The following is a 27,133-nucleotide window of genomic DNA, read 5'->3' on the forward strand; positions in this document are numbered from 1 at the left end:
CATTCTTCAAAAATGTTGATGTCATTCTCAATACAATACTAGTAAACTCAAATCAGCAGCATATTAAAGGCACTGTAAACCATGAACAAGTGGGATTTATTCCTGGAATGCAAGGATGATTCAACATTTGAAAACCAATCTCTGTAATACACTGCATTAACAGAAGGAAGAAAAGGTACGTGATCTTGAAGATGTGGGAGAGAAAGAGAAAAATGAAAAAAAGAGAAATTCTCACAAGAGTTGAGAGGTGACAGAACCTAAAAACACATATGAAAGGTTTGGTGTTTCATAGAGAGTTGTTCCCTTTGCTAGAGGAAGCAAAATGAAAGTGCAGACTTGGATGTATCTGTAGGTTTGCTGGTGGGGACGTAAGGAACTTCCTACCAGATGGACTGATTACAGTCTTTCTATACAGTCTGAGACAAGCCCACAATCCTCAAAGACATGAAGTTGATCTGACTATGCCATTTATTAACCATGGGATTGAGGGTAGTGGTTTCTAATTTCTTTGGACCATTAAGAAATACATTTTTGTTGTGATCCACTATATACACACATGCAAATAGGTGAAATCAAATTTCATGACACAGTTCTGATTCTTACTGGTCTGTACTGTTTTCTTTTTGATGCCCACCTGACGAACTAGATGGCAAGGGCCTAGTGAAGCAGCACACAGGGACTGGGGGCAGCAGAGAATAAAAGGGCTATGTCGGGATATATATGATTCCCAGGCAGGGATTGTCCTTGCAATCACAAAAAATCCTGTAAATTAGGGATATTTAATCAGAAGCTGGCTAAAAAACTATTTTTAGCACTAATATACTAAGAAATTATACTTTTAATAACTTGTTTTCTTAATGTTCTTTTTTCAGTTTATTGGGAATTTATAGCATTGCCCTAATAGTATATAAACACATATGTACACTTTAAAGAATAGAAACATCATAAAATCATCACCCACAACGTGGAAGCCTCCACCCTCATCAGCCTCCCTATCCCTGAGAGATAACCATTACCTTGATTTTACTGTTCGTTATTTTCTTGTTTCCCTCTATTGTTCCACCACCTATGAATGTATCCTTAAACAATGTAGCCTTTTTTTTTTTACTTTAGCCTTTTTTTGTACTTTAGATAAATGAAATACAACATAGTTTGTATACTTTTGCATCGGGGTTCTTTCACTAAATATTATGTTCATTTTCATTGCTATATGCAATTTAATGTATGGATATACCACAGTTTTTATATCCATCCTACTGTTGATGAACATTTACGTTGTTTTCATTTGGGAATCCTAGTCCATGTCTCCTTATACACATATGCAGTGGCTTCTCAAGTGCATGTATTTAGGAATAGAATTGCTCAATCAAAGTGTATTAACACAACTTTACCACCTAAGTCCAAACTTTTCCAGTTCACACTCTCACCACCAGAGGTTGCCTCCCATTGTTCTTTACGGTGTTACTTGATATTGTTAGATTTCTTGGTATTGTTGCCAATCTGGTGGATGCATATTGATATTCCATTGGGGTTTTAATTAGTATTTCCATCTTTTCATATATTTATTAGCCATTTGGATTTCAGATTTATTTCGTTTTGTTTCATTTTAAAAAAATCCTGGTCAGGACTCACTAAATTGGTTTAATGACTCACAGTTGAAAAACAACTGATCTAGGGCAAATTATTCTACCTTTCTGAACCTGTTTCCTTATCTGAAAAAAATGGAATAGCAATATCAAAGGGTGGTTATTATGGTCAAACAAGACACATGTAAAGTATATACATGGCACTGAGCACACAGTTTGTACTCAGCAAATGGTAACTACTATTAATACTGTTTTTAAAGAAAAAGAAAATTAATAAGGTCTGAGTCTGGGCATAGCCAACAGCTATGCTGCTCCCAAATCACAGATGTTTTCAGCAGAATCACAGGTATCAACTCTGTATGGCTCTCAAGATGGCAGCACTTCCTCCTGCTGGGCACCATGAGCTGCTTGTATTTGTGCGGTTCTTTAAAAAGAGTAAAACTTATTATGCTTGAATTTTATTTGAAACATTGCCTTCCTATAAAATCATCTAATATTGGGTTGGCCAAAGAGTTTGTTTTTTTTCCATAAGATGGCTTTAGTAGCATTTAGTTGTCTTTAACTTCATTCAAAACAATTTTGTTAGTGCGGCATTGGTGGTATAGTGGTGAGTATAGCTGCCTTCCAAAACAATTTCGTTAGATTGTATTGTGACAGCTGTCATATCAGCATGCATTTAAAAAAAAAGTAATCAAAATTGGTTAATTTATGTGTAGCCATTTTAATATTGAAGATGGAAGAAACTATGTAGCATTTTTGGCATACTATGCTTTGTTATTTCAAGAAAGGCAAAAACACAACTGAACTGCAAAAAATAAAAAGACTTGTGCAGTGTATGGAGAAGGTGCTGTGACTGATCGAATGTGCTCAAAGTGGTTTGTGAAATTTCACACTGGAGATTTCTTGTGGGACGATGCTCCACAGTTGGGTAGACCAATTGAAGTTGATAGAGATCATATCTAGACATTAATCAAGAACAATCAATGTTATACTACAAGGGAGATAGCGAACATACTCAAAATATCCAAATTAATAAAGTTATTGGTAAAAATGAAAAATGTGTCGTTTATTTTATGGAAAAAAACATACAGACTTTTTTAAAAAATTTATTTATTTATTTTTTCAAACACATTTGTCTCTGCCTACCCCCCACCACTTTCTCTTGTCCCCTCCCTCCCTCCCTCCCTCAGCTCCTCCCCTTCGGTTTTGTCCATGAGTCCTTGCTATATGTTCCTTGACTTTCCCCTTCCCTTCCTTTTCCCCCGCCCCCCTCCCTCCTTCCCTCCAGTCTCCATACAGACTTTTTGACCAACCCAATAGGTAATGTGGAAATTTTGATAGTATTCTAAACATTATAAATTTTAAAATATTCTTTCTAAGCAACCATGTACATTTTTTTCAAAGACAAAACAGATATTCCCATGTTTGCAATGCTATTTCTAATTTCTAATTTATCCTTATGGGCTAATTTGCAAAATTAAATTGGTTGGATGATTGTTTTCAGTAAATATGGTAAACATGGTATACCAAATTGGTTTCTAAATTTAGAGAAAGGTTGAGTCTTTTCTTGTAATAATCAAGAAATAATAGAAGTACTAATGATAATGAAGTTTCCAAGATTAAAAGTTAAATTCTGAATATAATAAACAAAAATGAATTTTAGTGGGTAGCAGCAATATAAATTATAATTTTTACAAATAATTACTTTTATCTTTTTTCATGGGATAATGCAACATCCAAATTGCAATTTACTAAATGTTAATGTATATATCATATATGTTATAATTAAGTTCCATAGTCTTGAAGAATTAGTACTATTAAAGAAACAAACATATTGGAAATAGTGAATAACTTCTTTTTTTTAAGGCAAGATTTTTTAATAGATGCTGTGATTTCTATACCTGATATTGTTAAAAATTTTACAAAGCAGTAATTATTGTTATCCATATAAATGAATTGGCAAAAAATTTTGTTTACATTTAATAGGCTTTGAAGATGAACTCTAAATTTTAAATACAGTAGACTCCATGTCCTTTCTTGGAGGTTTCTGAGGACTGATTTTTGGTAATATCTCTTTGGCATAAAAGGTTTTATGAAGTCCAGCTTCTCGAAGTGCCAACTCAAAACGAAGTCTAGGGTCAGAAATTATCTGTAGAAATAAAATACAAGGTAAATAGCAATTCATTCATTTTGTCATTTAGTTCCATATTTCCCTAAGCTGCATAATTTTTTTTGCTAGATAAATGACTAGATGACAATAAATTTTGTGTATACAGTGATTACATCCTGGTTATTTTTACTGAAAACATCCAAACTTTTTTGACATCACCAATTCTTAATGTATCAGTGGTTTCTAAATAATATGTATAGACTATTGCATAGTAGAATAGTCCAAATATAATACATTAAAAATATTAAAAGATGAGATGAAAGAAGCTTATTTTCAGTGCTATCATTGATTCACTATTTATTAGCCGCTGATATATACAAATATACACAATCATTGATTAAAAGAAAATAAAACTAAACCACAACCATATGCATCTGCCTTTAAACAGACATTTTAATTTCTCCATCATTTGACAATATGTAAATTAAGTTTAAACACATGGCTACTACCTGAAAAAAAATCAATAGAACTTTTCTCCAAGGCCAGATTTCTATTTCAAGCAGTACTAGAAAATGCTTCCATCAATTTGATTCTAAGTGAGATTAGAAGTACGAGTAGTTCAGGTTCTGTTTTCACTTACAGGTGATTGGACTTTATTCCTCCTTTGACGAATAGTAAATGTCAACGGTGCTGTTTGCAATAAGAAGGTAGCCACATATGGATTTTAGCTAATGAAGCATTTTATTCTTTACATGGATTTGAAGTCCCCCTAGAGTATTGGATAATAAGTTGTTGAAAGCCCCTCCTCCTTTAAGGAGCTCTTTAATAGGGGCAGCAAGATTATACACAGATAACTCCAGTTTGTGGCAACATGTGATAGATACCCCAAGAGGGGTCCATCTCTTGATGCCAGTGAGACTAGAATGGTCTCGGGTAAGGAAGAACACCCGAGCTAACTAACGTCCAACTTATTCTTCTATAAAGTGGAGAAATGAGGAAGAGAGATTGAACAAAAAGGGAAGGCACATGCAACCTCAGAGGTAAAATAGGTCAATTTGGAATCAGGGTCGTTGGGTAAAGCACCACTGGGGAACACCGGAAAAGGACACTTCTAAGACTAGGACTTGAAATTGAAAGGCTTAAAGGCTATGCCAAGGAGTGTGGGGAGCTTCCAAAGCTGTATTTGTCTCTGTTTCTAGAGTGCAAGTAATCGCTGTCATTGCATAGAAAAATGGATCTGATTCTAAGTTCAGGATAAATTAAGGTGGCAGGGAGAAAAGAGATGGAGGCAGGGCTCTAGCTGGTGTGGGTCAGGGGGTTGAGCGCTGGCCTATGAACCAAAGGGTTGCTGGTTTGATTCCCAGTGGAGGGCACATGCCTGGGTTGCAGGCCAGGTCCACAGCAGGGGACGCATGGGGCGCATGAAATGCAACCACACATTGATGTTCCTCCCCCTCTCTTTCTCCCTCTCTTCCCCTCTCTAAATATAAATAAATAAAATCTTTAAAAAAAGAGAGATGGAGGCAGGGAGAGTGATTAGGGGTCTACTATAATGGTCTAGACAAGAAGTAATAAACATTCCTCAACTTGGCTGGTAGCAAGGAAGAGATAACTGTCAGAAACACTATGAAGGGAAGAAGTAATAGGACTTGGCAACTCACCGGACACAGGGACTAGAGGAAATGATGCATATAAGGCAAGAATAATGCAGAGGTTTATGTCTGACAACCAACATATGCAATCCTTAGACCCGGCTTTCTCCTCTTCTGCCCATACTGCCTCTCTGGTCACGCCCATCAACACTCCCATCAACTTCCGGTGACCCCTGCTCCACCCGTGTGCTGTTCACTCCCTAATTGTCGCCAGCATTCACCTCTCTCCTCAGCTCCGGGGTTTTGAGGTTTATTAAACTGTTTCATTATTCTATTTTTTTTTTTTTTTTTTTTGAATTAACATAGGGAAATGGGGAACTTTGCATGCTGATCTCCATCTTCCCAGTTCCCCTCCCCCGGGGCAGCCGACCAGTTTCTTGTAAATGTGTAGGAGCCATTTTCACCCTAAACATGACATGAACAAAAATTCTCTCTCCCTAAGTCTGTTTTTCCTTCTATATGCTTATATGGTTTACGGCAGCAACACCTAACGATTATAATTTACTGAATTACTACTAGGTGCCAGGCAATATGCTAGGTAATTGACATTTACTATCTTAATCCTCACAAGAACCTTGCAAATCATTGTTTTAAAGACGAAGAAAACAAGACAGAAAGATGTTAAATAGCTTATACAACTTCACACAGCCAGTAAATGGTGGAACAAACTGTCTAGTATGAGAATTACACTCGCTTTCATTATCCTTTTTCTTCCTCCCAGCCAGAGCCATTCTTGCCCCTCTCCCCACTTCCGTAAGGGCCCCACCCTCTTGAAAGGATCTGATCCCACTCCCACTTCCAGCCCCCAGCCCCCAGCCTCATCAGTTTTCCATTCAGGACACCTTGCTGAAACATAAATTTGGTTATATAATTCACTTGCTTCAAAGTCTCACCTCTGCTCACAGGATAAAGGTAAACTGTCTCAGCAAGCAAGACCTACTACAATACATTTTCCACAATCTGACCCTAACCTACCTTTCTAGTCTTGCCTTAGAGCACCCACCCTTGACAAGTATCTTACATTGAAGATGCAACCCCTAAGGTCCTCTTTCCACCCTCTTCTATTGGTGAAAACCTTATTTCTCCAGCCCAGGTACTGGAGAGCTTTCCAGCCTCTGACTTTAATTCCTTGCGAGCCCAGCTGCCCTCCCCACTTTGGCTCCTGGAGACACTCTTGCATCTTCATAATCTATCCCTTATCCTACACCCACTCCCTCCCCCTTACCTGTTTTTCTTCTTTGTTTTTAGCTTAAATCATCTGGGATGAATTTTGCTTCTGCTGCCAAAAATCTTCAACTAGGATAAAGCTTAACTTTCCCCTTTGACACTTTTCTCTGGTTGACCCAGTCAGGGTTAGCTTTTGATTCCCTCCCCATCTGCCATGGCCCTTACCCCTCCACCACGGAGGTCACCTCGCCCTAGTGGCATTATTCCCATACATGTTACTCCCCCTCCCAACCCAGCGCTCCTGCTCCTTCTTCCACACAGCACAAGTCGATCCTGTGTGCCAGATAGAGTACATGTTCCATCAATATTTGTTCAATACATGAGTTGTTCATCTTTTTAATCCCTACCAAAGTATGCAGCACATACTAGAGGCACACTTGATTTATTTGTCAATGGGTGAATGGATGAAGTTTCCTCCTGTTTAAATAATTAAATAAGCACTTAGCAGCTCTGCTTAGATTTGCAAAATTAACCACTTTCTCCCTCAATTTCAGGGATACACATTCATTCATCTGTTCTCCCTCTCTCCCTTCCCAGACATGGTTAAGTAACCCCTTAATACTTTTTCCACAGAAAATGTTTTATCATTAGCTCTGATGTATTATCTTCTGTTCATTTTAATTTCTGAAAGCTTCCTCTGCGTTGTTTAATCAGCATCATCAGTTTTTTTTCTTCAAAGGATTTGTTATAAATTTAAACAAATTCTGAATATGATAGAGCAATATTCACCAACAAAATACAATATTAATACAAGTTTAAAGTAAAATTTTGTAAAATTATTTTTAAATTAGAAAAATAATTTTCAATGACAGATTCATAACATTTCCAGATAAACTGCTTTTGCTAAGCTCACCTATCAACTATTTTATAACATTAAGAGTTGTGCGGTAATTAAGTGCTATCATTTGGAAGTAAAAATTATGCTGATATGTGAGCTTTTGCTAAGCTCACCTATCAACTATTTTATAACATTAAGAGTTGTGCAGTAATTAAGTGCTATCATTTGGAAGTAAAAATTATGCTGATATGTGATCAAATGTAAATACTGAAAATGGTTTATAACCAAAACACATAGTTCTACAGTTCTTAACATCATCATGGCTTTTACATTAATCATGCTAATTCCCATAATTACCTGCTGTTCATTGTATGTATTCAATGTGAAGAGTGGCTTTTGAAGAATAAATTCTTCCTCAATTCCAATACCCATCCTCGCTTTCGATGCTATTGTATCTGACATCATTCTAACAGGATCAAATTGAGCAACAATAGCAACCTAAAAGAAGAGAAGGCATAGCAATAGTTCTGAGCAATACTATTGATGTTTCATGTGCATTAAAATGAAGAAATTTTATTAAAGAGAAAACCTAAGAGGGAAGGGTAGGAAAAAATATTAAACCAGGCCACTCCCAGAGCTCCACAAAGGAATTAGCAATTTAAAAATAAAATATAATACTAAAAGGCTTTGGAATGTAATTGTCTACTAATGACTGAAATAACTGTTACGATTAAATTGAGAAAACCTACATATTCAAACACCATGAAAGTAAGAAAAACTAAAATTAAAAAAAAAAACATTAATTTTTAACTACTAGCGATCTATGGCCATGGTGACAACCTCATGACATTTTCTAGAAAGTTTGATCTGATTAAACTGAATCTAGGGCATACTCTTCCTGGGCAGAGTAGAGTGTTGTGGTACAACAGGGCACAAGGGGCGGATTTCCCTTGAACCAGGCCCCCAGATTTCCAGACACTGTTATAAGCCAGTGTTCCTACTTCTGCTGGAAAACTGCAGCATCACTTTAACACAAATGCCCTTGTTCTTTGTGATAACTGAATCATTTAAGCCTGAGTCCTCATGACATAAAGCCACAAATTTTGTAAATTATATGCACCATTGATGACACCTGTCTGTTAACTCTAAAATCAAGAATTAACAGGAAGAAAATGGCATTTTTAATGCATTTAGGAACTGTAATGGCATAACTGGGGTTGTACATACTTTAATTGTTAGAGGTTTCCTAGTCAAAATCTTATATTATCATTGTTCTAAACACTGATTACAGATAATGGTCGCAGATATTTCCTCCTTCCAAGGGTTCATAGATGGAAAGAATTCTAATAGATGCACTCTGAAGTTATCAAAGTTGTATTTTGAACAAGAATGTGTTTAGTATTAGTGACATTAAGTTTTATCCCCTGAAAGCCACGGTATATGCGTATAGTTATTTGCTAATTTCTGAATGGTTTAAATTTTGTTGAATCTAGCATGACCAGGACTTACATCCCTATGCTTTGAATTTCTCTAAGCTATTTTATCAAAGAAGATGCTATGCGTTTACACTTCCTCTATACTACCTCATCTACCTGGTTTATATTCAGTCTGACCTTCGCTGTGTGACTCCTGGGAACCTGTGTGTCTCCTCAGTTTTCTTTTCTATAAAACAGGAATATTAATAACACCTACAGCATAGGATTTTGTAGAGTTTAAATGAGGTAAAATCTCAGTGTTTAGAAGAGAACTTTATACTTGCTAAATTCAAAATATGTGAATGGACATTACTACGAACCTATCAGGCAGGTACTAATATTATTATTCCCATTTTTCAGAGGGAGAAATAAAGCCTAGGAAGGTTAAGTAAAAGACCTAAGTTTCTTCTGCCAGTGAGTAGCAGTCCAGGTGGTACCAGGTTTGAAAGATACCAGGGGCCAAGTTCTTATCCAAGATTCCATGCAGCCTCCACTGGCACTGAAGGGAAACCAGACAGTCATTTCCTATTGGCTGGGAATTGGGGTCAGTGAAAACTTCAGAGTTTAGGAGTTGAGCTAATCACTTCCAGGTTAAAAACCCTGAAAAATTACCAAATAAAACTATTTTATCACATTTCCCAAGTTCTTAGGTTTCTGATCGTGCCATCTACTGCCTACTTTGAAAACTTTTGCCTACTTTTACTGGGTAAAGAAATGGGAGGCTTTTATTTCTCCACAAAATAGTCCTTTTTAAAAGTGATTTTTTAAAACATGTTTGTTTATTATGGGATATTTCCAAACAGAGGTTCCTACCCCAAAGAGAATTATCTTGCTCAAGCTCTGCCAGGTTTTCTGAGGAGAGTAAAATCTTTCGGCTAGATGTAGCATTTCATGGCCATAAATGGATATTATTCAGCTATTAAACTAGGGGTAATGTGGATGCATTTAAATCTTGGGAGAGCTTTTTAAAAGGTGCAGATAAAGTTCTTTTAATATACTAAGAAACTGGAAATGTTTCAACATAAATCTAATTGCTCCCAGGAATGAAGATCAGTGTCTCAATTTGGAAAAGTTACTTTTTTTTTACAGCAAAACTCCTAAACTAAGCCCTGGTAATAATGTTATTAAGAGCACTTAGAAACATTTTTTTAAACCACCCATGAAAATTTCAAATTAAAAACACCTGTTTCCTAAGGGCTTCTAGCCGCCTCTCCCGCTCTCCTTCTTCATGTGCTTCTTGAAGAGCCGCTTCTTTTTTCTCCATCAAATGTTTTTCCAATAGTTGTTGCCTATAGTTAACCCTTTTAAAACAATGCACAGGGAAGTTGGGAAAATATCACCATAACCTTGGAGATTATATGGATAAAAGCATAGTGGCAAAAGCCACCTCAGATTCTGTTTTTACTTGCTTTGCTTTTCACTGGCTTTTGGTTGACTTCTCATAACCAAACAATAAAAGACATTTGTATAAAATGCAATTTACAATAATGCTAATAACAACTGGAGTAACTGCAGGTCATAGGTCAGGAAAACATGAGGTAAAATCCAATCCATCTCTTTATTCATTGAAATCATTGTATTACCTCTCAAACTATCTGTTGGCTGCACACCTGCAGCTAATCCGTGTCTTCTGATGAGTTTGAACACAACTTGAGATTTTAAAAGGCTATATTACTTGTTAAAGACACACACACACACACACACACACACAGTTAGGAAGAATAGTAAATAAAATACTATAATAACATGCCCAAATTATCTCAATTAGTAGAATGTAAACCAAACCATCTATATCGTCACTCATTTTGTCAAGAATGTTCTTTCTGGGTGGATGCGTGCGTGTGTGCGTGCGTGCGTGCGTGTGTGTGTGTGTGTGTGTGTGTGAAGCAACTTTAAAAATTGCACTTTGACTGTAGATGGCAGCAAAAACATGACTTTGCCTTAGCATTATGCTTCCATCCTCCTTGAAATCAGCAGATATTATAACATGGCACATTTAAACACCTGTTTCAGTACCCCCAAGCTCATCCGGCCCTCCTCTGTTTGTGGTTTTGGGCAGCCTCTGTTACCATCTTCTTGCCCAAGCTACTCTTCTACTGAATTATAGAGATGAGGTTTGTCTTTTCATAAACAGCATTCACTTGGGTTATCCAGGGAGTATGAGGTTATTGCTTCTGTGTCCCATCATTGATGATTTAGACTTTAGACTTATGTGTACACCTGCATTTTCCATGGATGTACCCTTACTAGACCCTTTCTATTCTGAATTCTGATATTTAGCAAGGTGTTCACTGCGCAATGAGGCCTGTGCTAAGCCCTTTACATGAGTCCTCTCCTTTAGACTTCACAACAGCCCTATGCTGGGGTACCATTATTGATCCCATTTTCAAGATAAAGAAATGGAAACATAGGCAGGTGATGTAGCCTGTCCAAGTTGTCGCACCCAGCAGTGGCAGAGCCAGAGATCAAAGCCGGGCAGACTGGCCCCAGTGCCCATGTCTATCCCTGCCTCCCCTGTGCCGTTAACAACTATATGCTCTTCTCTCTTCCCCCCTTGATGGCTCCACTCACCTCACTGACTTATAAACACTTACGCCATATCAAGCTCGGTGCTAGATAACGTGAACACACTGAGAAAAAGACTGCCCTTAAGAAATCGGTAGTTTAACATAGAGATAAGAAGGCAAGCCTAAGAACTGAACAAGGTATACAGTGCCTCCAGACAGGTATAAATAAGGTCCACTGAGAATGTGGAGGAAGGCGAGATGACTGCTTGCTGGGCTGTAGAAAAGACTGCTGGATTTAGCAAGAGCTTTCTTGAGGAGGCAGCATTTGAGCAAGGGCTTGGGGACTGGGATCTGGGGAAGCAAGGAAGCGCGACAGCTGCGGGACAGAGGCCAAGGGTGGGTCAAGGGAAACTCTCAGGCTTCAGCAAGTGCAGGGCTGACGTCTGAGAGTCGGTGACTTCTTAAATTCTGTCCCTGGGAACCTGGCTTGCTTCACCTAGTCCCAGCCCTGAGAAGGGGAGAATTCAGTGCGGCTAGAACAGAGTTGGCAAATGACTAGCGACAGGTAATGAGAAGCCCAGGAAGTACTAAGCAAGGCTGAGTGAGTTCCTTCCCTCAGGAAGAGTGGCTTCGGGGGAGGAAAACTCATAAAAACCAGGTTGCTCCTGAGGATGGCACTGAAGAAGAAGCACAGAGAGAAGAAAGGTGGGGAGCAGGTCATAAATCCTTGGAGAATACAAAACCCAGAACGGGATTAAAGGGAAAACCCTCAGCAACTGGCGGCGGCAGTCCTTCCCGCCGTCTCGCGGAGCAGGAGTTGGTACAGGCAGAGGCACCGATTCAAGAAGCCACAGACCAGTTTGCTCCCTTTCTCCTATGCTCCATGTCATGGGAAGTATATATCTCATCCTCTCCATTTTCACTAAGGCATGACACAGCCTCCCTAATGAGGTTCCACTCAATTTAAGTGCTGAGTACAAGCCAAGTGAACCACAGTGAAGGTTCGATTAAAAGATACCCTGGGAATTTGACAATTACCATATGCTAATTCTCAGGACCTTTGGAAAGTTTCTCTTCCTTTGAGATATATGTTGCTTTCTCAGCAACAAAGTTCTGTTTGCTTCTTGGAAAAGCGATGGTTGTTCCCGTCAAGGGAACTGGACTAGTGGGGAAGAAATTGCAAATGAGAGTGAAGCATTTTGAACCTGTGTTGTAAAAAAAAGGCTGGTTCATGATTTACTGTGAAGCTCATTCATTCATTCGACAAATATTTATTGCGCACCTGCTCTGCCTCAATCACCTTGTGAGGCACTGAAGAAACAATTTCAACACGACAGACATGCTCCTGCCCTCGCAGAGGTGACAATCTAACGGGAACACAAAGACGCAGGTGATAACGCCGATACAGGACGGTTCGGGCCGTGATGGGGCAGTGGGGCAGGGGCCATGACAAAGGCACCTTTGCCAGGCTTAGAACACTCGGGGCAATATCCAAAAGGAAGTGTTCTCCATTTTAGGCCCCCAAATGAAGCAAAAATTCACCAGTGGGCGAGATAATAGGAAGAATGCTCCAGACAGAAATAAAAAAGAGGGCCCAGAGATGAGAAAGCATGGTATGCGTGAAAAATTGAAAGGAACTCAGTATGACCCAAAATGAACAATGCAAGGTGGGGAGTCCAAAGAACTGGGGCTGGAGAAGCAAGAGTGGCCAGGCTGTGGGGGCTTTGCAAGCATGAGGGTTTTGATCAGGGAAATGCAGTGACCAGAAACATCTCTCCAGCGACACGGAGGATGGATTAATAAGGAGGCAAGACCAGAGAGGGTTAACCAGGTGCAAGTTGATGGTTTCCTGAATGAGGGCAGGGAGAGAGGTACTGGTAGGAGGTAGAGGGAAGATATGAACTTAAAATTTATGTAGAAAATAGAATAAATAGGAATTGTTAGTTTATTTTATGGGAGAGAGGAAAAGAGAGAAGTTAAGGTTTTTGTCTTGCACAGTGAACAATGGAGTCCCTCACTAAAAATGGGAACTTAGAAAGAGAAACAGAGAAAGGATGAGTTTCAGTTTGGACACAGGCCTGCCTTCCCAGGATCTGAGCTAGAGAAATAGATGGGGAATCTTATCCAAGCGTGGAATTGAGGTCATGGGCAGATGATACTGATCAGGAAGAGAGTATGGGCACACCTGGTTGTAGTGCGCTTCACGGATGTTACACACTTACAAACTAAAGCCAAGAGCCCCACTGACAAAAAGATTACAACTCACTTTACTGAAAAACTCACTTTATTGTTGCAGTGGTCTGGAACTGAACCAGCAACATCCCAAGGCACACCTTGGCACGCCTGTGTTGAGTAGGAAGAAAAGCTAGCCTAGGGTTGATTCCCAAGGAAACAACATTTAAGAAAGGGTCAAGTCAAGGAACATGTATAAAGGACCCATGGACAAAGCCAAAGTGGGGAAGGATTGAGGGAGGGGGGGCAGGGGAAAGTGGTGGAGGGAAAATGGAGACAAATGTATTTGAACACTAAAAATAGAAAAGGAAAAAAATAAAGAAAGGGACTGAAAAAGAGGAAACCCTCTAGGAGAATGAGGAGAAATGCTGGCAAAGAAGCTAAGGAAAATTGGACCAGTGATGTCAAATGCTATGAAAAGATGGATTATAATCCAAGGTAGTCGTTACATTAAATAACAGGGAGCCATTGATGATCTTGACAAGAGCAGTCAGTAGAAAGAAGGCTGAAGAATTAGTGGGAGGTAAGGAAGGAAGAGAGGAGTGGAGACAACTCCTTCAGTGAGACTGATGATGTAAAGGGGTGGAGGGGGGAGGGGACAAGGTGGTGCTGAAGGAAGCTCAAAGGTGACGTTGGCTCCAAAGTGATCAAGGTTACTCTGACCACCTTAAAGACTTACCAGAGGAAAATTTAAAGAAACAGGAGACACATTCAAATTTTTCATTTTAACAGATGCTGTGGTGTAAACTCATATTGTTATTCACTTTAAAGCGGGGGAACTCTTGGTGCCTCTTTCTTCTCCCTCTCTGTATAGAAAGATTTCTTTGCCTGAAAAGAAGTGATGTAGAAAAACTTCTGTAAGAAAGCCAGACACTTACATATTTGTGGAGAAAGAAACAAGCAACACAGTGAAGTCAATCATTGGGAATATTTTCCATGTAAATACCTTTAGCCATTTGGGGTAGCAGATTTTCCCTAAATTAAACTGTTGCTATGAAAGTCAATGTCAGAAAGTGGCTAAACTCAATAGCCTCTAAGATGCGCCCTGAATTCCCAAACAGAATCCTAACTGTATCTCCGAGTCTGTTTTTATGCTCCCAAGTCTGCAAAGGTGGAAAGTGTTGCAAAAGAGGCATTTTCAACTTCTCTTTGGGGAAAAGAAGCATCATATTGTTCAAAACCAACAGCTGCTGCAGAATCAGGCACGGCATTAGCAATAACATGCAAAGGACTTTGCTGAAGGTTCCAGGCCAGAGTGTAGTTGAGGGGACAGGAAGCTTTCATGTAGAAATGGAGAATTTATCATTTAGGAGACTTTTTTGTGTGCGTACTGCCCTCTAAGAGATGAGTTTACAAATGCAAATGGTTTGGAAATACCTCGAATTTTAGTAACAGCCTCCCTTGGCTTCAGTGAAACTTCAGTAAGGACTTGGCAAAATATTAAGCACAAAATCGTGACCTCTTTTTATCTGGAGCCACAGGTAACTTCAGTCTAAAAAGAAGCTACAGTAATCGAGAGGGTAATGGAAGACTTCTGAAGAATAGCTGATAGTGGGAGGTGCTACATTTTTTTGAAGTGCTTTCAGCGATAAGTAAAGCAACATAAAAACATCTCTTAATTAAGAGTATTCTAACCAGTATTGACACCACCCCCCACCCCCACCCCATGTTTCAGGGACGTAATTTACCCAACTAAATTAAAGGCAATTTTATGAACAAACTTGCTATTTAGTGCTTAGGGTGATGTGGCTTATTCAGTCTTAAACACAAAATCTTTTAACAGGCACATGACCACAGTGCTACTGCCAGAGGCGTTCTGCCTGCTGGGACATCCATTTTTAGCTCAAGTCCATTCAAAGAGTTCTTCTTTCCATCAAGCAGAGAGAATCCCTCCATTAGCAATACGGCATTGCAACAAAGAACAATGTTCAGATGAGAAGATAGGTGGGCCAGGTGGCAGCATGCCCCAAAAGGTGGGAGAAGAAAGAAGAAGGAGAAATGAGCCCAGAGAAAAGAAGGAAAATTAAATAACTGGGTAACCCCCATTGGAGGGCATAAGGCGTCGAATGAAATGGGCAATGAGGCCCTTCTTCACAGGGATTCTGGCTAAGGGCATAAACAGAGGCCAATTTCTGCAAAGATAATGTGAATCCTAATACAAGGCAGGGACATCCTGGTACAGATTGGTGTGGGGCAAGAACAAAGAGGATTCATAGAGGATTCCCAGAACCAGAAGGAGACGAACCCATGCCAGCCCTGAACAGTGACCATTCTCCCAGCCCAGAGTGCTCACTGGTTCCTTTGTGAGGTGTATAAGCAAGTTCCTATTGGAACTTCATTCTTTAGTGGATTAATTAATTTAATGAATCAACACATAGTTATTTGAGCACCTACTATATGCCAAGCACTGCCCTAGGTGCTCAAGATACAATAGTGAAAACTAAAAACTGGACAGACAAAATCCCCACCCTCAGAAGTCTTACATTACTTGTGGTTTGTTCATGCTTGTGGTTTAAGCATGCCTAAATTAACACTCTAGTAAAATGAATAAAGTTGTTCTCAATAAATTGTTTTTAAATTTATCACAGAGCCCTAAATGAGAGAGCCCATTCTTACATTATAACAGAAGGATGGTCCTCAACTATGACAGTCGTTAGCATCAATGCAGCTCATACAATCTAATGCCGAGGCACCACACCAAACTAATTAGATCAGAATCCAGTGGTGAGGCCCAGTCACTGGTATTTCTAAAATTTACGGTTGCCTCATATGATACTGGGAGCCTGGGCTGAGGACCAACACCACTTGGCCCCATGGTCCCCTAATCTGAGATAACATCTGAACCACCAGGAGCGCTTATTAGAACACAGATTGCTGGACCACCTCTGGAGTTTCTGATTCAGTAGCAGTGAGGCAGGGGGTCCAAAAATTTGCACCTCTAACATGGTTCCAGGTGATGCTGCTTCTGCTGACTTAGGAACTACAATTTGAGAACTACAAATAATTCGAATAAATAACTCAGATTAGAGGGACTCTACCTGACTTGTTGTCAAGATAAAACCAGGTACAAAATTACTACACAGACAGGTCGTATCTCTGCTTGCTCATGCAAAATATCACAGTTAGATGCCTCAGGATTGTTCCAAAGTAGAAGTTCCTGCTTTGGTGCTACTCACATTCAAGGGCAGAATTTTCCAACCTCACCCCGTGCCCATGCCCCAAAACACATGGGTAGCAGGTTCCCTCAGTGACAGTGGCCCTCTCAGGCTTGGGCCAGTGTTGCCGATGGGCAGCTGCAACAATGGCTGCTACAGAACGTCTTTTTCTCTCTCCAAAGGACAAAACACTGGTTTGTCCTGCTGACAGTTGAAAATCTCAGGCTACTGGTGATATTTAAGGGGTCTATTCAGTGAAATCAAAGAAAGAATAAATAACTTGAAAGCACTTCAGCTTTAGAAAGGAGGTGTGAGGCACTTCCTTTGGGGAATAGTCCTAAAGGCCCTAAGGGGGTGGACTTTTATCATATTGGATGTGAAAACCCACAAATGAGAGTGAAGTACATTTTCTTGATGGTTATAATCAGCCCCAGCCAGCTGTCTGAGTTCACTTGAGTTGGAAGTGCAGAGATATAAACAGCTGTGAGCCAAGGACTTAAACCTGGGAATTCAGAACTGGGCCCGGAACAAGATGTGAGGATGGGACTACTGGAAGACGGGTGCAAATATCATATTAGCCCCTCCCCCAAATTAGTGCAGAATGACATTTCTGCCACAACTAATTTACCACCTCCTCTGTTTGAACTCTTCCTAAGTCTTTCCATCTAGCTTTCAGTAATACTTCTATATCCTCAGATGTTCTCAAAATTTTCTGAGAATAATTCTTTCTAATAATAGCATTCCAAAAGTGGGGTTTAGACAACAACCCCACTTGTCTATAGGAAATTAAAAACAATAATAGAGGCCTATATTTTTTTTTTTTTAATTACCATGTACCAACAAGTCTGAACAAAGGTAATGATAAAATACTCCCTTCACTGGAACATATAACCCTCTCTCACTGCATTCTTTGTTGCTCCTTTTAATGGTTTTCCTTAATTTTGAAAACTGGTGCTTCCAGGTGACACTACTTCCATTGCTACCATTTAGAAGAGTTGGGGAAGAGACTGGCATTTTCCTGGCTCCCCTTTTGTGGCATTTTCAGAAATCCCATTGACTTTGGGATTATACCATCCTCATTCTAACAGGGTTTATGGAATCAACTACTAGCTGCCCTGGTCACACTGCCTAACATTACTGAGAGTTATTCAAAACTGCTCCCTTCCAGTCTCTTGATCCCCAACAACATTCACTTCTCCCCTGCTTTAACTCCACTCCTTAGACCAAACTGGGCGCTTGGCATCACCTAGAACTGCTTCTCTGTCAAAATCTTAAACTGGGGGATTCAGTTCTGACTCCAATCTCTAAGGTCACCACATAGATTTGGTAAAGGTTGTGCACTGCACCACTCTTAGAGTGAATTGCCTGCCAGCCTCCTATCTCCTTTGTACTCTGATTCAGTCTTACTCAGCTTGCCACGTTAGCCCACCAAGCCCTCCATTTTTTCAATGATAATTATTAACTGTGTACTATGTACCAGGCACCAGGCTAAAACTTCCCTTACAAAGTTTACTCCCATTCTACCTCTTCCGTTCCTCCCAGGCTATGAGACACAATCAGACTTTTCTTCATTCCCTCCCAGCTTTAGACCCCTGGGACTATCTCTTCAAAGGCATCATCACCAATATCTTTTAATTATTTTGTCTTCTCTTTCCATACCTGTTTTGCCAGTTCTCAGCCCTAATCCTTTGTTGAATTTATTACACATTTATGAGGTCAGACTTTAATTAGACATTCAACACTCCTCCAGTATCACTTCTTTACTCTCAGAGGCTTGTTCTTTTACTGGCTTCTCTTCATCTGTCCGCCAAGGTTCCAATATGAATTCTTCTTTTCTCCATTTAAAAACATCTTCTGGGAAAACTGACTCTAACTACAATCAAGGCATGAATATCTGTAGCCTCCACCTCCTTCAAAGCCCCAAGTTCTTTGATCTTTTATTCTATATTTTCTTTATGTAATTTCAGGATCGACCTCAAACAAATCCCTCAAGTGTGATCATATTGCATTGATAGTTAAATGCAGAGTTTCTGCTTTAATGGTCATCTGAGCTTGGTATAGAGTTGAATTGTCCTGTGAAAACTCAGGAACAAACCTAATGACACAGGCTAAACAGAAAGCAGAAAGGCCGACCCACTTCCTCTTGGAGATTAGTCACCATGGTACCATAGATACCATTATCAGGGCAAAGATTTTGCCTAGTCAATTATTTTGGGTTTGTTCCAATCCAAAGGCAGACAATTGAGTTCCGAATGTTTAATACCTTATGACAGGCTGCAACAATTTTAGCCTGAAATATTTATAGTAGAATTAGTAACTTCAACTACTTAAAAATCTATGGTAAGCATTCATAGAATGCATAACTTTGAGCAATACAACTTCTTGAAGCCAAAAACAAATCTTTTATATTCTTAAAAAACTGACTGAGGTTATGACATTTGGGATTATTAGCTATTAAGCCATTTTATAAATTAGGAAATGTCTTCCAAAAATAATGACTTTAATATTAGAATAGATTTTTTTTTTTTTTCCCTTACTTCCTGGCAGTAATTGGAAACCAGGACTAACTGTCTATTATGGCCAAATTTAGATTTTAATAATTACACCACATTGTGGTAGGCATCTGTTTTGCTTTTTTTTTTTTTTTTTTGATCCCCAAGCATCAACCTAATCATATCAACCCCCTTTGAACTGTCTCGCCTCATTTTGTGTAGATCCGTTGAAGATTTTAATCAGAGAATTTCCTCCTCCCCTTTCCTGGTATTAGGGGTTTACCTGTGACCAGATATAGTTAATAATAGTACACTATGAGTATGACCACAATAATTGGCCCTCAGTGAACACAGGACTTCATCTGAGCCAATCAGAATCTTTCCCTGGGGATTACATATAGATATTGAAGAAGAAAAAGCTCTGTCTTCTCTCTGAGGTTGCTAAACTATATACCGATGTAATTAAGCCTGGAGCTGCTTGTATCCATGCCTCCTCTACCCCATGCCTCCAGCTCAGGCAGAGAAGGAAATGTGTATCAGTGCACCAACAGTTACAAAGCAAAATGGTAAAAAGAGAAGGAGAGGAACCTGAAGGTGCCATTAGAATCCCTGAGGCAAGACCCATTCCTGGATCCCCATTCATGTAAATCAATTCACTCTTTATTCTGCCTAAACTAGCTTGAGTTAGGTTTCTTTCAGTCACTCCTGAGGAGTCCTGACTAATAAACACATCTCCTATGTATAAGGGAATACTTATCTTTTTCTCTTCTATAACAGGAGAGGGCATACCAAGCTGTTGCCAATGTTAATCAGTTCATTTCCCAAATTGATGGCCCATGTAATGTTACTATCTCACAGGATGTTAACACATGTGCCATGAAAAATGTGTTGGGTGTTCAAGTGGGTCTGGGAAACACTAAGATAAACAAAGTGAAATAGGTTTCTTTATAGTACAATCTCTCAGACTATTTACTATAATATGGTAGTATGTATTATGAATCTCCAAAAGGAGAACTAAGTGTGCTTATTTCCCAAAATTATCTGGTAACAGAAAACTTTTTCAATAGAACCCAGGCTTGGGAAATGTTATTTGCCTCTCCATAAACAAGCAGGAATATTTAAGTAAATAAACTAATGGGCATAAACAAATGTACACATACTGGTTTGTTTCATAGTTATTTGTTTTCATGTGTTGTTTTTGTTAGGCTATATTTCCTCAGTATGTTAGCTATGTCTTAATTGCCTTTGTATTGCAAACAACTATCATAGTGTTTAAAACAGAAAGTATGTACCAATAAATGAAAGACAGAATAAATAGTTAATGAATTTAAAAAGTTATAGAAAATATTCAATTAAATTTTTAGGCTATATGTAAATAACAGGACACAGTAGTTGACAAAATAAAAATTTATGAATAAATTTAATATATACTTTTCTATTAATTAACCAGTAGGTATTCCTTTGTAAGATATTCAATCATTTTAGAAGTTGAAAGAGAAGTTGAATCACTGAAGAACAAATCAGGTGTCTAGTTCCTCTGACAGTCTGGAACTATGGATGCAAATCAGACATGCCATCCATGACACAGACTAGCTAGTGCTGTGATTTTGGAGAGAAAGCACAGGCAGGAATGACGTGTTGGCTTTACGGAATTATTTATTATGAACTGAATTTATAAAGCTACCCAGGCAGACCAGCATTTATTTACCTAATTGCCTCCGTACATTCACTTATTCTACATATTTATATTAAGTGCCATATATATGAGTGTGTAAAAATCATATTATGCAAAACATAAGAAAAGGCCAGAGCAACTGGAAACACCTAGCAAGTAGACAACAGCAGAGCCTACATCTGGGTTTTTAAATACATACAAGAGCTTACCACTTGTCATCATACGAGTTCACTAAGAAAGCTATCTGCCATTCAGCACTAATTGGGTAATTTACATTGTGACTCTTGCGTTCACAAATGATTTATGGTAGATAAAATTTAACTTCATAATTAATATGTGTTGCATTTTTTAAATCCTTAAGGTGCTATAATTATTTTATTGGATATAAGAGGGAAAATACTTTTGAGGGTTTTCTTTAAAATATTAGAAGGTTTCTTTACAACATTAGATGCTTTCTTTAAATTCTCCACCATTTTCATTTGTAAAGAAAAATAAATGATAAAAGTAAGAAAATGACAAATATAGGTCATTAATTTTATTAAAGTTTTGTCTAAAGAAATATTATTGAATATATATAATTTCTGATTCACCAAATTTCAGTGTGTGTTTTCAGAATCACAAATACTGAGAGAAGCATCATTTCAGTATGAAACTTTAAAAAGCCATGTTAATAAATATATCACTGTGTTATCAGATCATAATATTTCATTCTGGTGCTATTTTTCACTTCTGATTTTTTTTTTTAAGAGCGAGGGGAAGGGAAGGAGAAAGAGAAAGAGAGGGAAAGAAACATCAGTATGTTGTTGCCTCTCGTGCACCCCCAACTGGGGACCTGGCCCACAACCCAGGCATGTGCCCTGACTGGGAATTGAACCCGCGACTCTTTGGTTCATAGGCCAGCACTCAATTTACTGAGCCATACCAGCCAGAGTTCACTTCTGATTTTAATTTGTGCTCATTTTACAGGAGACAGACATCCATATCATTCTGATGGAACTGGCTTCCGTTCTTCAAGAGTCGCAATGGGATGGCATTGAAGCAACAAAAGAAACTTCAGTTCTTTCCCTCAAATAAATGACTTAAGTAAATAAGCTTCATACAACTGGCCTTCTCAAGTACTGTTTGAAAGATCTCCCCTTTTATTCTGTTCTTCCTTCCTAGGTCTCTCAGAACTTCTGTAGACAGCAAACATCAAAAGGACCAAAGATTTTCATAGTGACTCAGCCACCCATGGCAGTGAAGTAAACCCTGATTATCTTTCAGGCTAGGAAATGATCAGCAAAGAGATGTCACAGACAGCCTCTTTAAATGTGAGGTTTAAAAAAAATCAGTGTCACAGAAAGGTTACTGTCATAAACACCTTTGGGGGTTTGTTTTCTTTCTCTCTCTCTTTTTTTAAAGTGACCTTTCTAGTCCCCCTCTACAAATGTAAAGACATTTCTTTTACCAAAACTTTTTTTGTGAGGCATTTTAAATATACTTTTTAAAAAATGATAAAAATATGTTTAGTTTTGGGTGTGACATTCCTAGTGCTTTTTTCCTTGGCTCCCTCAAATGCTGATTTACTCCTGCTACACTGGGAGTTTCCGCCTTCAAGTTTCAACTCGCTTCTCTGGTGTCTTGCTGCCAAGCCGCGCCTGTCTTAGCCGTCTCTTTTGTGTCCCAGCTCAGCCTTCAGGATTGCGCTCTGGAATCGTTCATTGTTCCTCTTTTCTTTAGAGACAGTCGGCTCCACAAAGCAGAAACCCAGAAGCTCTGCCAAGTGAGCCCTGGTGTTTGGATCCCTGGGGAAGGGGCCATCTCTAACGCCAGCTCGACGAGCTCTGTTGTCTACACTGCAGTTTTGTCAGGTGAGATGCTAAAGTTTATGTTCTAGAAAGGCTACTACTTGAGGCCAAGAGAGAGCTGTGTGGCTTTCTCCAGGGCGCAAGCAAATACATAAAGTTGAAAATCACCCTTTTCATGAAATTCACCCTTTTAAGATGTGCAATTCAATGATTTGTAATATTTTTAGAAGGTTGTACAACCATCATCACTATCTAATTACACAGCATTTTTATTATCCCAAAAGGAAACCCCGTACCTATTAGCAGTTACTCTATCCCCTTCTCCCCCAACCCAAACAACCACTAATCTACTTCCTGTCACTATGAATTTGCCTGTTCTGAACATTTCATATAAATGGAATTATATGCTCTCAGTCCCCTTTTTAAAAGCTACATAGAGCTTCTCACCTGCACTATTTACACATGGGAAAAAATAAATTTCTATAAGCCCTGTATTTTCCTTTCCTAAATTAAGCTGAAGACGTCCACATCCATATTCCTCGGGACTCCTCTTTGGATGGCTTTCAAAAATGGAGAAATTCCTAGAAGAGGATTATGAGCCAGAGAAATATAGTAAAGCAGACTCATAAATGTTCACAATTTGTACAATTTAACAATATATGAGAATTATAATTAAATCCCAAACTTGAGGAGCAACTGGGGAGAGAATGGAAAGGCTGGAAGAGAAACAGAACTTCTGTAGACAGCAAACATAAAGAGTTTCCTAAGTCAGTTCATTGTATAAACAAAATAGATTTTTAATTTTTATGATATTTTACTTTAATAAAAGTTAAAATGGCTAAGTGCTAGTCTATCTGGATGCGCTAACAAAGAACACCAAAAGGTGAGTTGTGTCTCTTTGTTCACATTTCACACAAAGAGTTAAGCAATGATATGAGAGGCTCCTTAGGAAGAAGGAGAGTTCTGTCCTGTCAAAAGAACTTCACAGTAATGGAGCTCAGGAAGCAAACAGACCCGGCTCTCCCATGGAGCCTACTCATGACGCCCTGAACAGCAAACCCACAGGAAACTCCACTCAGTCCATGTTAAGCTGACACAGGGACACTAATCTTGTTCTTCAAAAGAATATTATTTACTCTAACCTAAGCTAGTGGGCAACCCAATGGCCTAGATAGCAAAAAGAAGGCTATTTTATCCTAAGAGCTATAAAAGCTGACTGTCCATACAAGTCTCATATCTTAGAGATATAGCCAACCTTGTCACATATATGGAAAGCAACTCACATTTTTTTTCTCCAAGTGACTCTAAATTTTAATCTTCATTGTACTCTCCCAGATGTCACAACTCCTCTCTGCCAGATCCCCTGTTATTTCAAGAGACAAGGATATTCCCTAAGGTCCCCTTTTGAATATACATCTTTCTGAGATCATGTCTCTCTGGCTTCACCGAAGATTGTCACATCAATATATCTTCTGCCTGGATCCTTGTTTCTGAGAATAATTTTATCACTTTAACCAGGCAGAGGCAACATATCTCTCTTATTCAATATATGTAGCCTTCAGTTAAAACAGAAAGTCTTGCTTAGACTGCTTCATTTCTATGGATGAAAATGTTCATATGCAGAACTTGGCATAATTGCAGATGGAGACAAGCCTTTCTGCAAATAGACCAACTGCCACACATGGGCCACAGCAAGATACGATCTGAGCCTGGTCCAACATAATTTCAGTTATGTCCATTCCGTGGAAATCCTAGAAAGGTATGGTTTGTGGAGCACTAGTCTGACAGATCATAAGGATTAACTTGCACCAAAAGCTTCCAGTATTTTTTTTAAAAGCACCAAAAAGACTTGCTCTTTTAGAAACATTCAGAGCTTTTCAAGCCCACACACGCTCAGATCATACTGATAATCCTCCCTCTGTTTGTAGGATTTGGAAGAGCTACAGAGAATAAAGAGCCACAATATTGTGACAAAGTGATATATTTCTGTCTTTAGGTGTATTTAGTGGAAATGTTTGGACTTTCCCCCCAAAGACATAAATACAAGAACATTTTAGTACATAAAGACTATAGAAATTCTATAGATAACTATATATACTTATTTGGTATTTACAAAGTAATAATATTCTCAAAATCACCTATTTGTATAAAACTTTACAGTTTTCAAGGTATTTCCATACACAATAACAGGACAGATTCAATATAAAAATAACTTATTATTATTCAACAAACAACTAATCAGCATCACTAACTTTCTCCGTTTTTCTTGATGATATGCGAGAGGGCATCAGCATATAAACTTTTTATTAATTAGGCTTTATAAGCCACCTGCTCCCAAGCAAGATTTAAAATGATTATATATTATTAAACCCAAGGTAAAACATCAACATTAAAAATCAAAGAAGACTAAAAAAACAAGTAAAAGAAATAGAGGTTTCCAAGCAGCCACAACAAGTTGTGACAGCTGGGCCATGCATTTGCCTTGCACAGGAGTCAGCATTCGCTCACCACCAGGCAGGAATGCTGACCTGTGGGACTGCTGAACGGGATGTTTCCAGGCACATCTCAGCAGCACGGCCTCTGGATTAATTATTCTGCTGCATTTCTCAGAAAGTGGCTGATAAACCAACTGCGTTAGAATCTTCAATGATGCGTATTTTTAAATACAGATTCCTGGGCCCACCCTACGATCACTAGTGGTAGGATTCTGGGGTTTATGTTTTCCCATGACCACCATCCACCAGGTGATAGTTTTGCTCTCTAACGTTTGGAAACCGCTGTTTTTCTGGGGCTGGTGCCTGTTGCATGGGAACACTAGAAAATCCAGCATCAAGGAGGTAGAAAATTTTCATAGTGATCCGTCCCTTGAATACTGCTTTATGGTTTCTTATTTCTGCCCTGAGCTCATAAAACTTTCAAATGCCTGGTCCATTGCCTGCTTGATGTTCTACTTTGAGTGGCCCCATGTGTTTGGCATCTTCTGGCTGCACTGATGCTATCCCCCTTCCAGCATCCCATGCCCTTCACGGTCTTCGATTCCTTTCTCTGTTCCTGCCACAGACTCCTGATAATCTGTGTTTGTTCCATCACCAGCTGGTTACTCCTAAGCTCACTTTGATAGATCTGCACATGAGACAACCTCTATTTGTCTCACTTGGGATCAGTTTACTCCACTGCCGCTCATGGGAACATGTGAGACACTCCCTCCCCAGTTTCTGGCCATTGATGCCCAGATGTGGGCCTCAAGAATGATCTGTCCTCTGCTCTTTAATATTTCCAGTTCATGGGCAGTATTGGGTTATTCTGCATATTTGAGGTACATACCTTAAGCTTTCCCTACTTTCCAAATGCTATTATTAGACACCATCAGTGCTCCTGTTATTGTCCATTTGCCTCCATATATTCATTGGCTTATCCTGCTGTCTTCAGATGTGCCCCCTACATTTGCCAATTTCACATGAAGGTACAGCCAACAACCTGACTTTAAAGTTTATGGTTCTAATTTCTGCACTGTAGTTACCACTCCTCTGGTCACATACTTGGGAATTCATCATCGTTTAACACTCATTGATTCCCAAAGATTTTCTCTTCTTTTGTGTAAATTTTTGCCTTTTCTCTTAAAATGTAGACTAATACTCTGCCCCCCCCCTTTTTTTTAGAGATTCTTGGCAAAGATGTTTTCTCCATCTTTGAGAACCACCCTTCAACCACAGCTCAGAGCCTCTCTTTTTGGTCATGGACTGCCCAAGAAACATTTTTTAAAAGATCATATATAGCACATTCGGAGAAATTCATTTGTTTGACTTTGCTTTCAAAGCTACCAGTACCAGCAAAAGGCCAGAGGGAAGCAGCCCCTCCAGTCTTCTGCTCAAGATCTCAAAGTTACTGGAGAACCTTCCACTTTTCTTCAAAGTGACCATCCAAGTTGGAACAAGTGCGGTATCTGGTGGGTGCATGAGGTTTAGGACCCCACTTCTGAATTTTGGGAGAGCCCACAGGGGAGGCAGCACAGCAGGTGGGGCACAGCGGGTCTGCCCGCAGGCAGTTCCACAGCTATCTTAGGAAAGTGCAATTATCTCTTCACAGGACTTTGTCATATAATTTCTTGCATCTGCTGGGGTGCCTGTGAGCCCTATGCAAGTGCCAGAGCTGCCTTATACCAACTACGGAGAGCTGGTTGCTAGATTTTTAGGATTTTTGCAAGCTAGTTGTTAAACACAGCCATTGACTAACATTAAATTATATAAACTTAAAGGAAATAGATTGTATTTAAAAGCAAAAGTAACAAACACTCAAAACTCATCACTTCCCAATCATTTTCCTATTATCTAACCTCTTGAGGTTACTTACATCTATTATATCTGTATGGTAGACATAATATATAATGATGTGCAACTGCACATTTCTTCCCAATTCTGTGTTTAGTGACATGAAGTTGGCAGTTTGAAATCAGCCAT

General features: G+C 39.0%; 1 protein-coding gene across 1 annotated transcript in view; it reads right to left on the reverse strand.

Annotated features, from left to right (window-relative positions):
- Positions 1–3,588: 3,588 nt before the first annotated feature.
- CCDC148 (coiled-coil domain containing 148) overlaps positions 3,589–27,133 on the reverse strand; it is a 146,914-nt gene continuing 123,369 nt past the window's right edge. Inside the window, exons 8-10 of the mRNA XM_054562710.1 lie at positions 10,012–10,129; positions 7,711–7,851; positions 3,589–3,735 (exon numbers count right to left, since the gene is read on the reverse strand). Coding sequence (XP_054418685.1) covers positions 3,589–3,735; positions 7,711–7,851; positions 10,012–10,129 — 406 coding nt within the window. The remainder of the gene's footprint in view (positions 3,736–7,710; positions 7,852–10,011; positions 10,130–27,133) is intronic.

The sequence above is a fragment of the Pteronotus mesoamericanus genome, unplaced genomic scaffold (assembly GCF_021234165.1).
Source record: "Pteronotus mesoamericanus isolate MK-2021 breed Mesoamerican mustached bat unplaced genomic scaffold, CSHL_Meso_final scaffold_651, whole genome shotgun sequence".
Classification (NCBI taxonomy): Eukaryota; Metazoa; Chordata; class Mammalia; order Chiroptera; family Mormoopidae; genus Pteronotus; species Pteronotus mesoamericanus.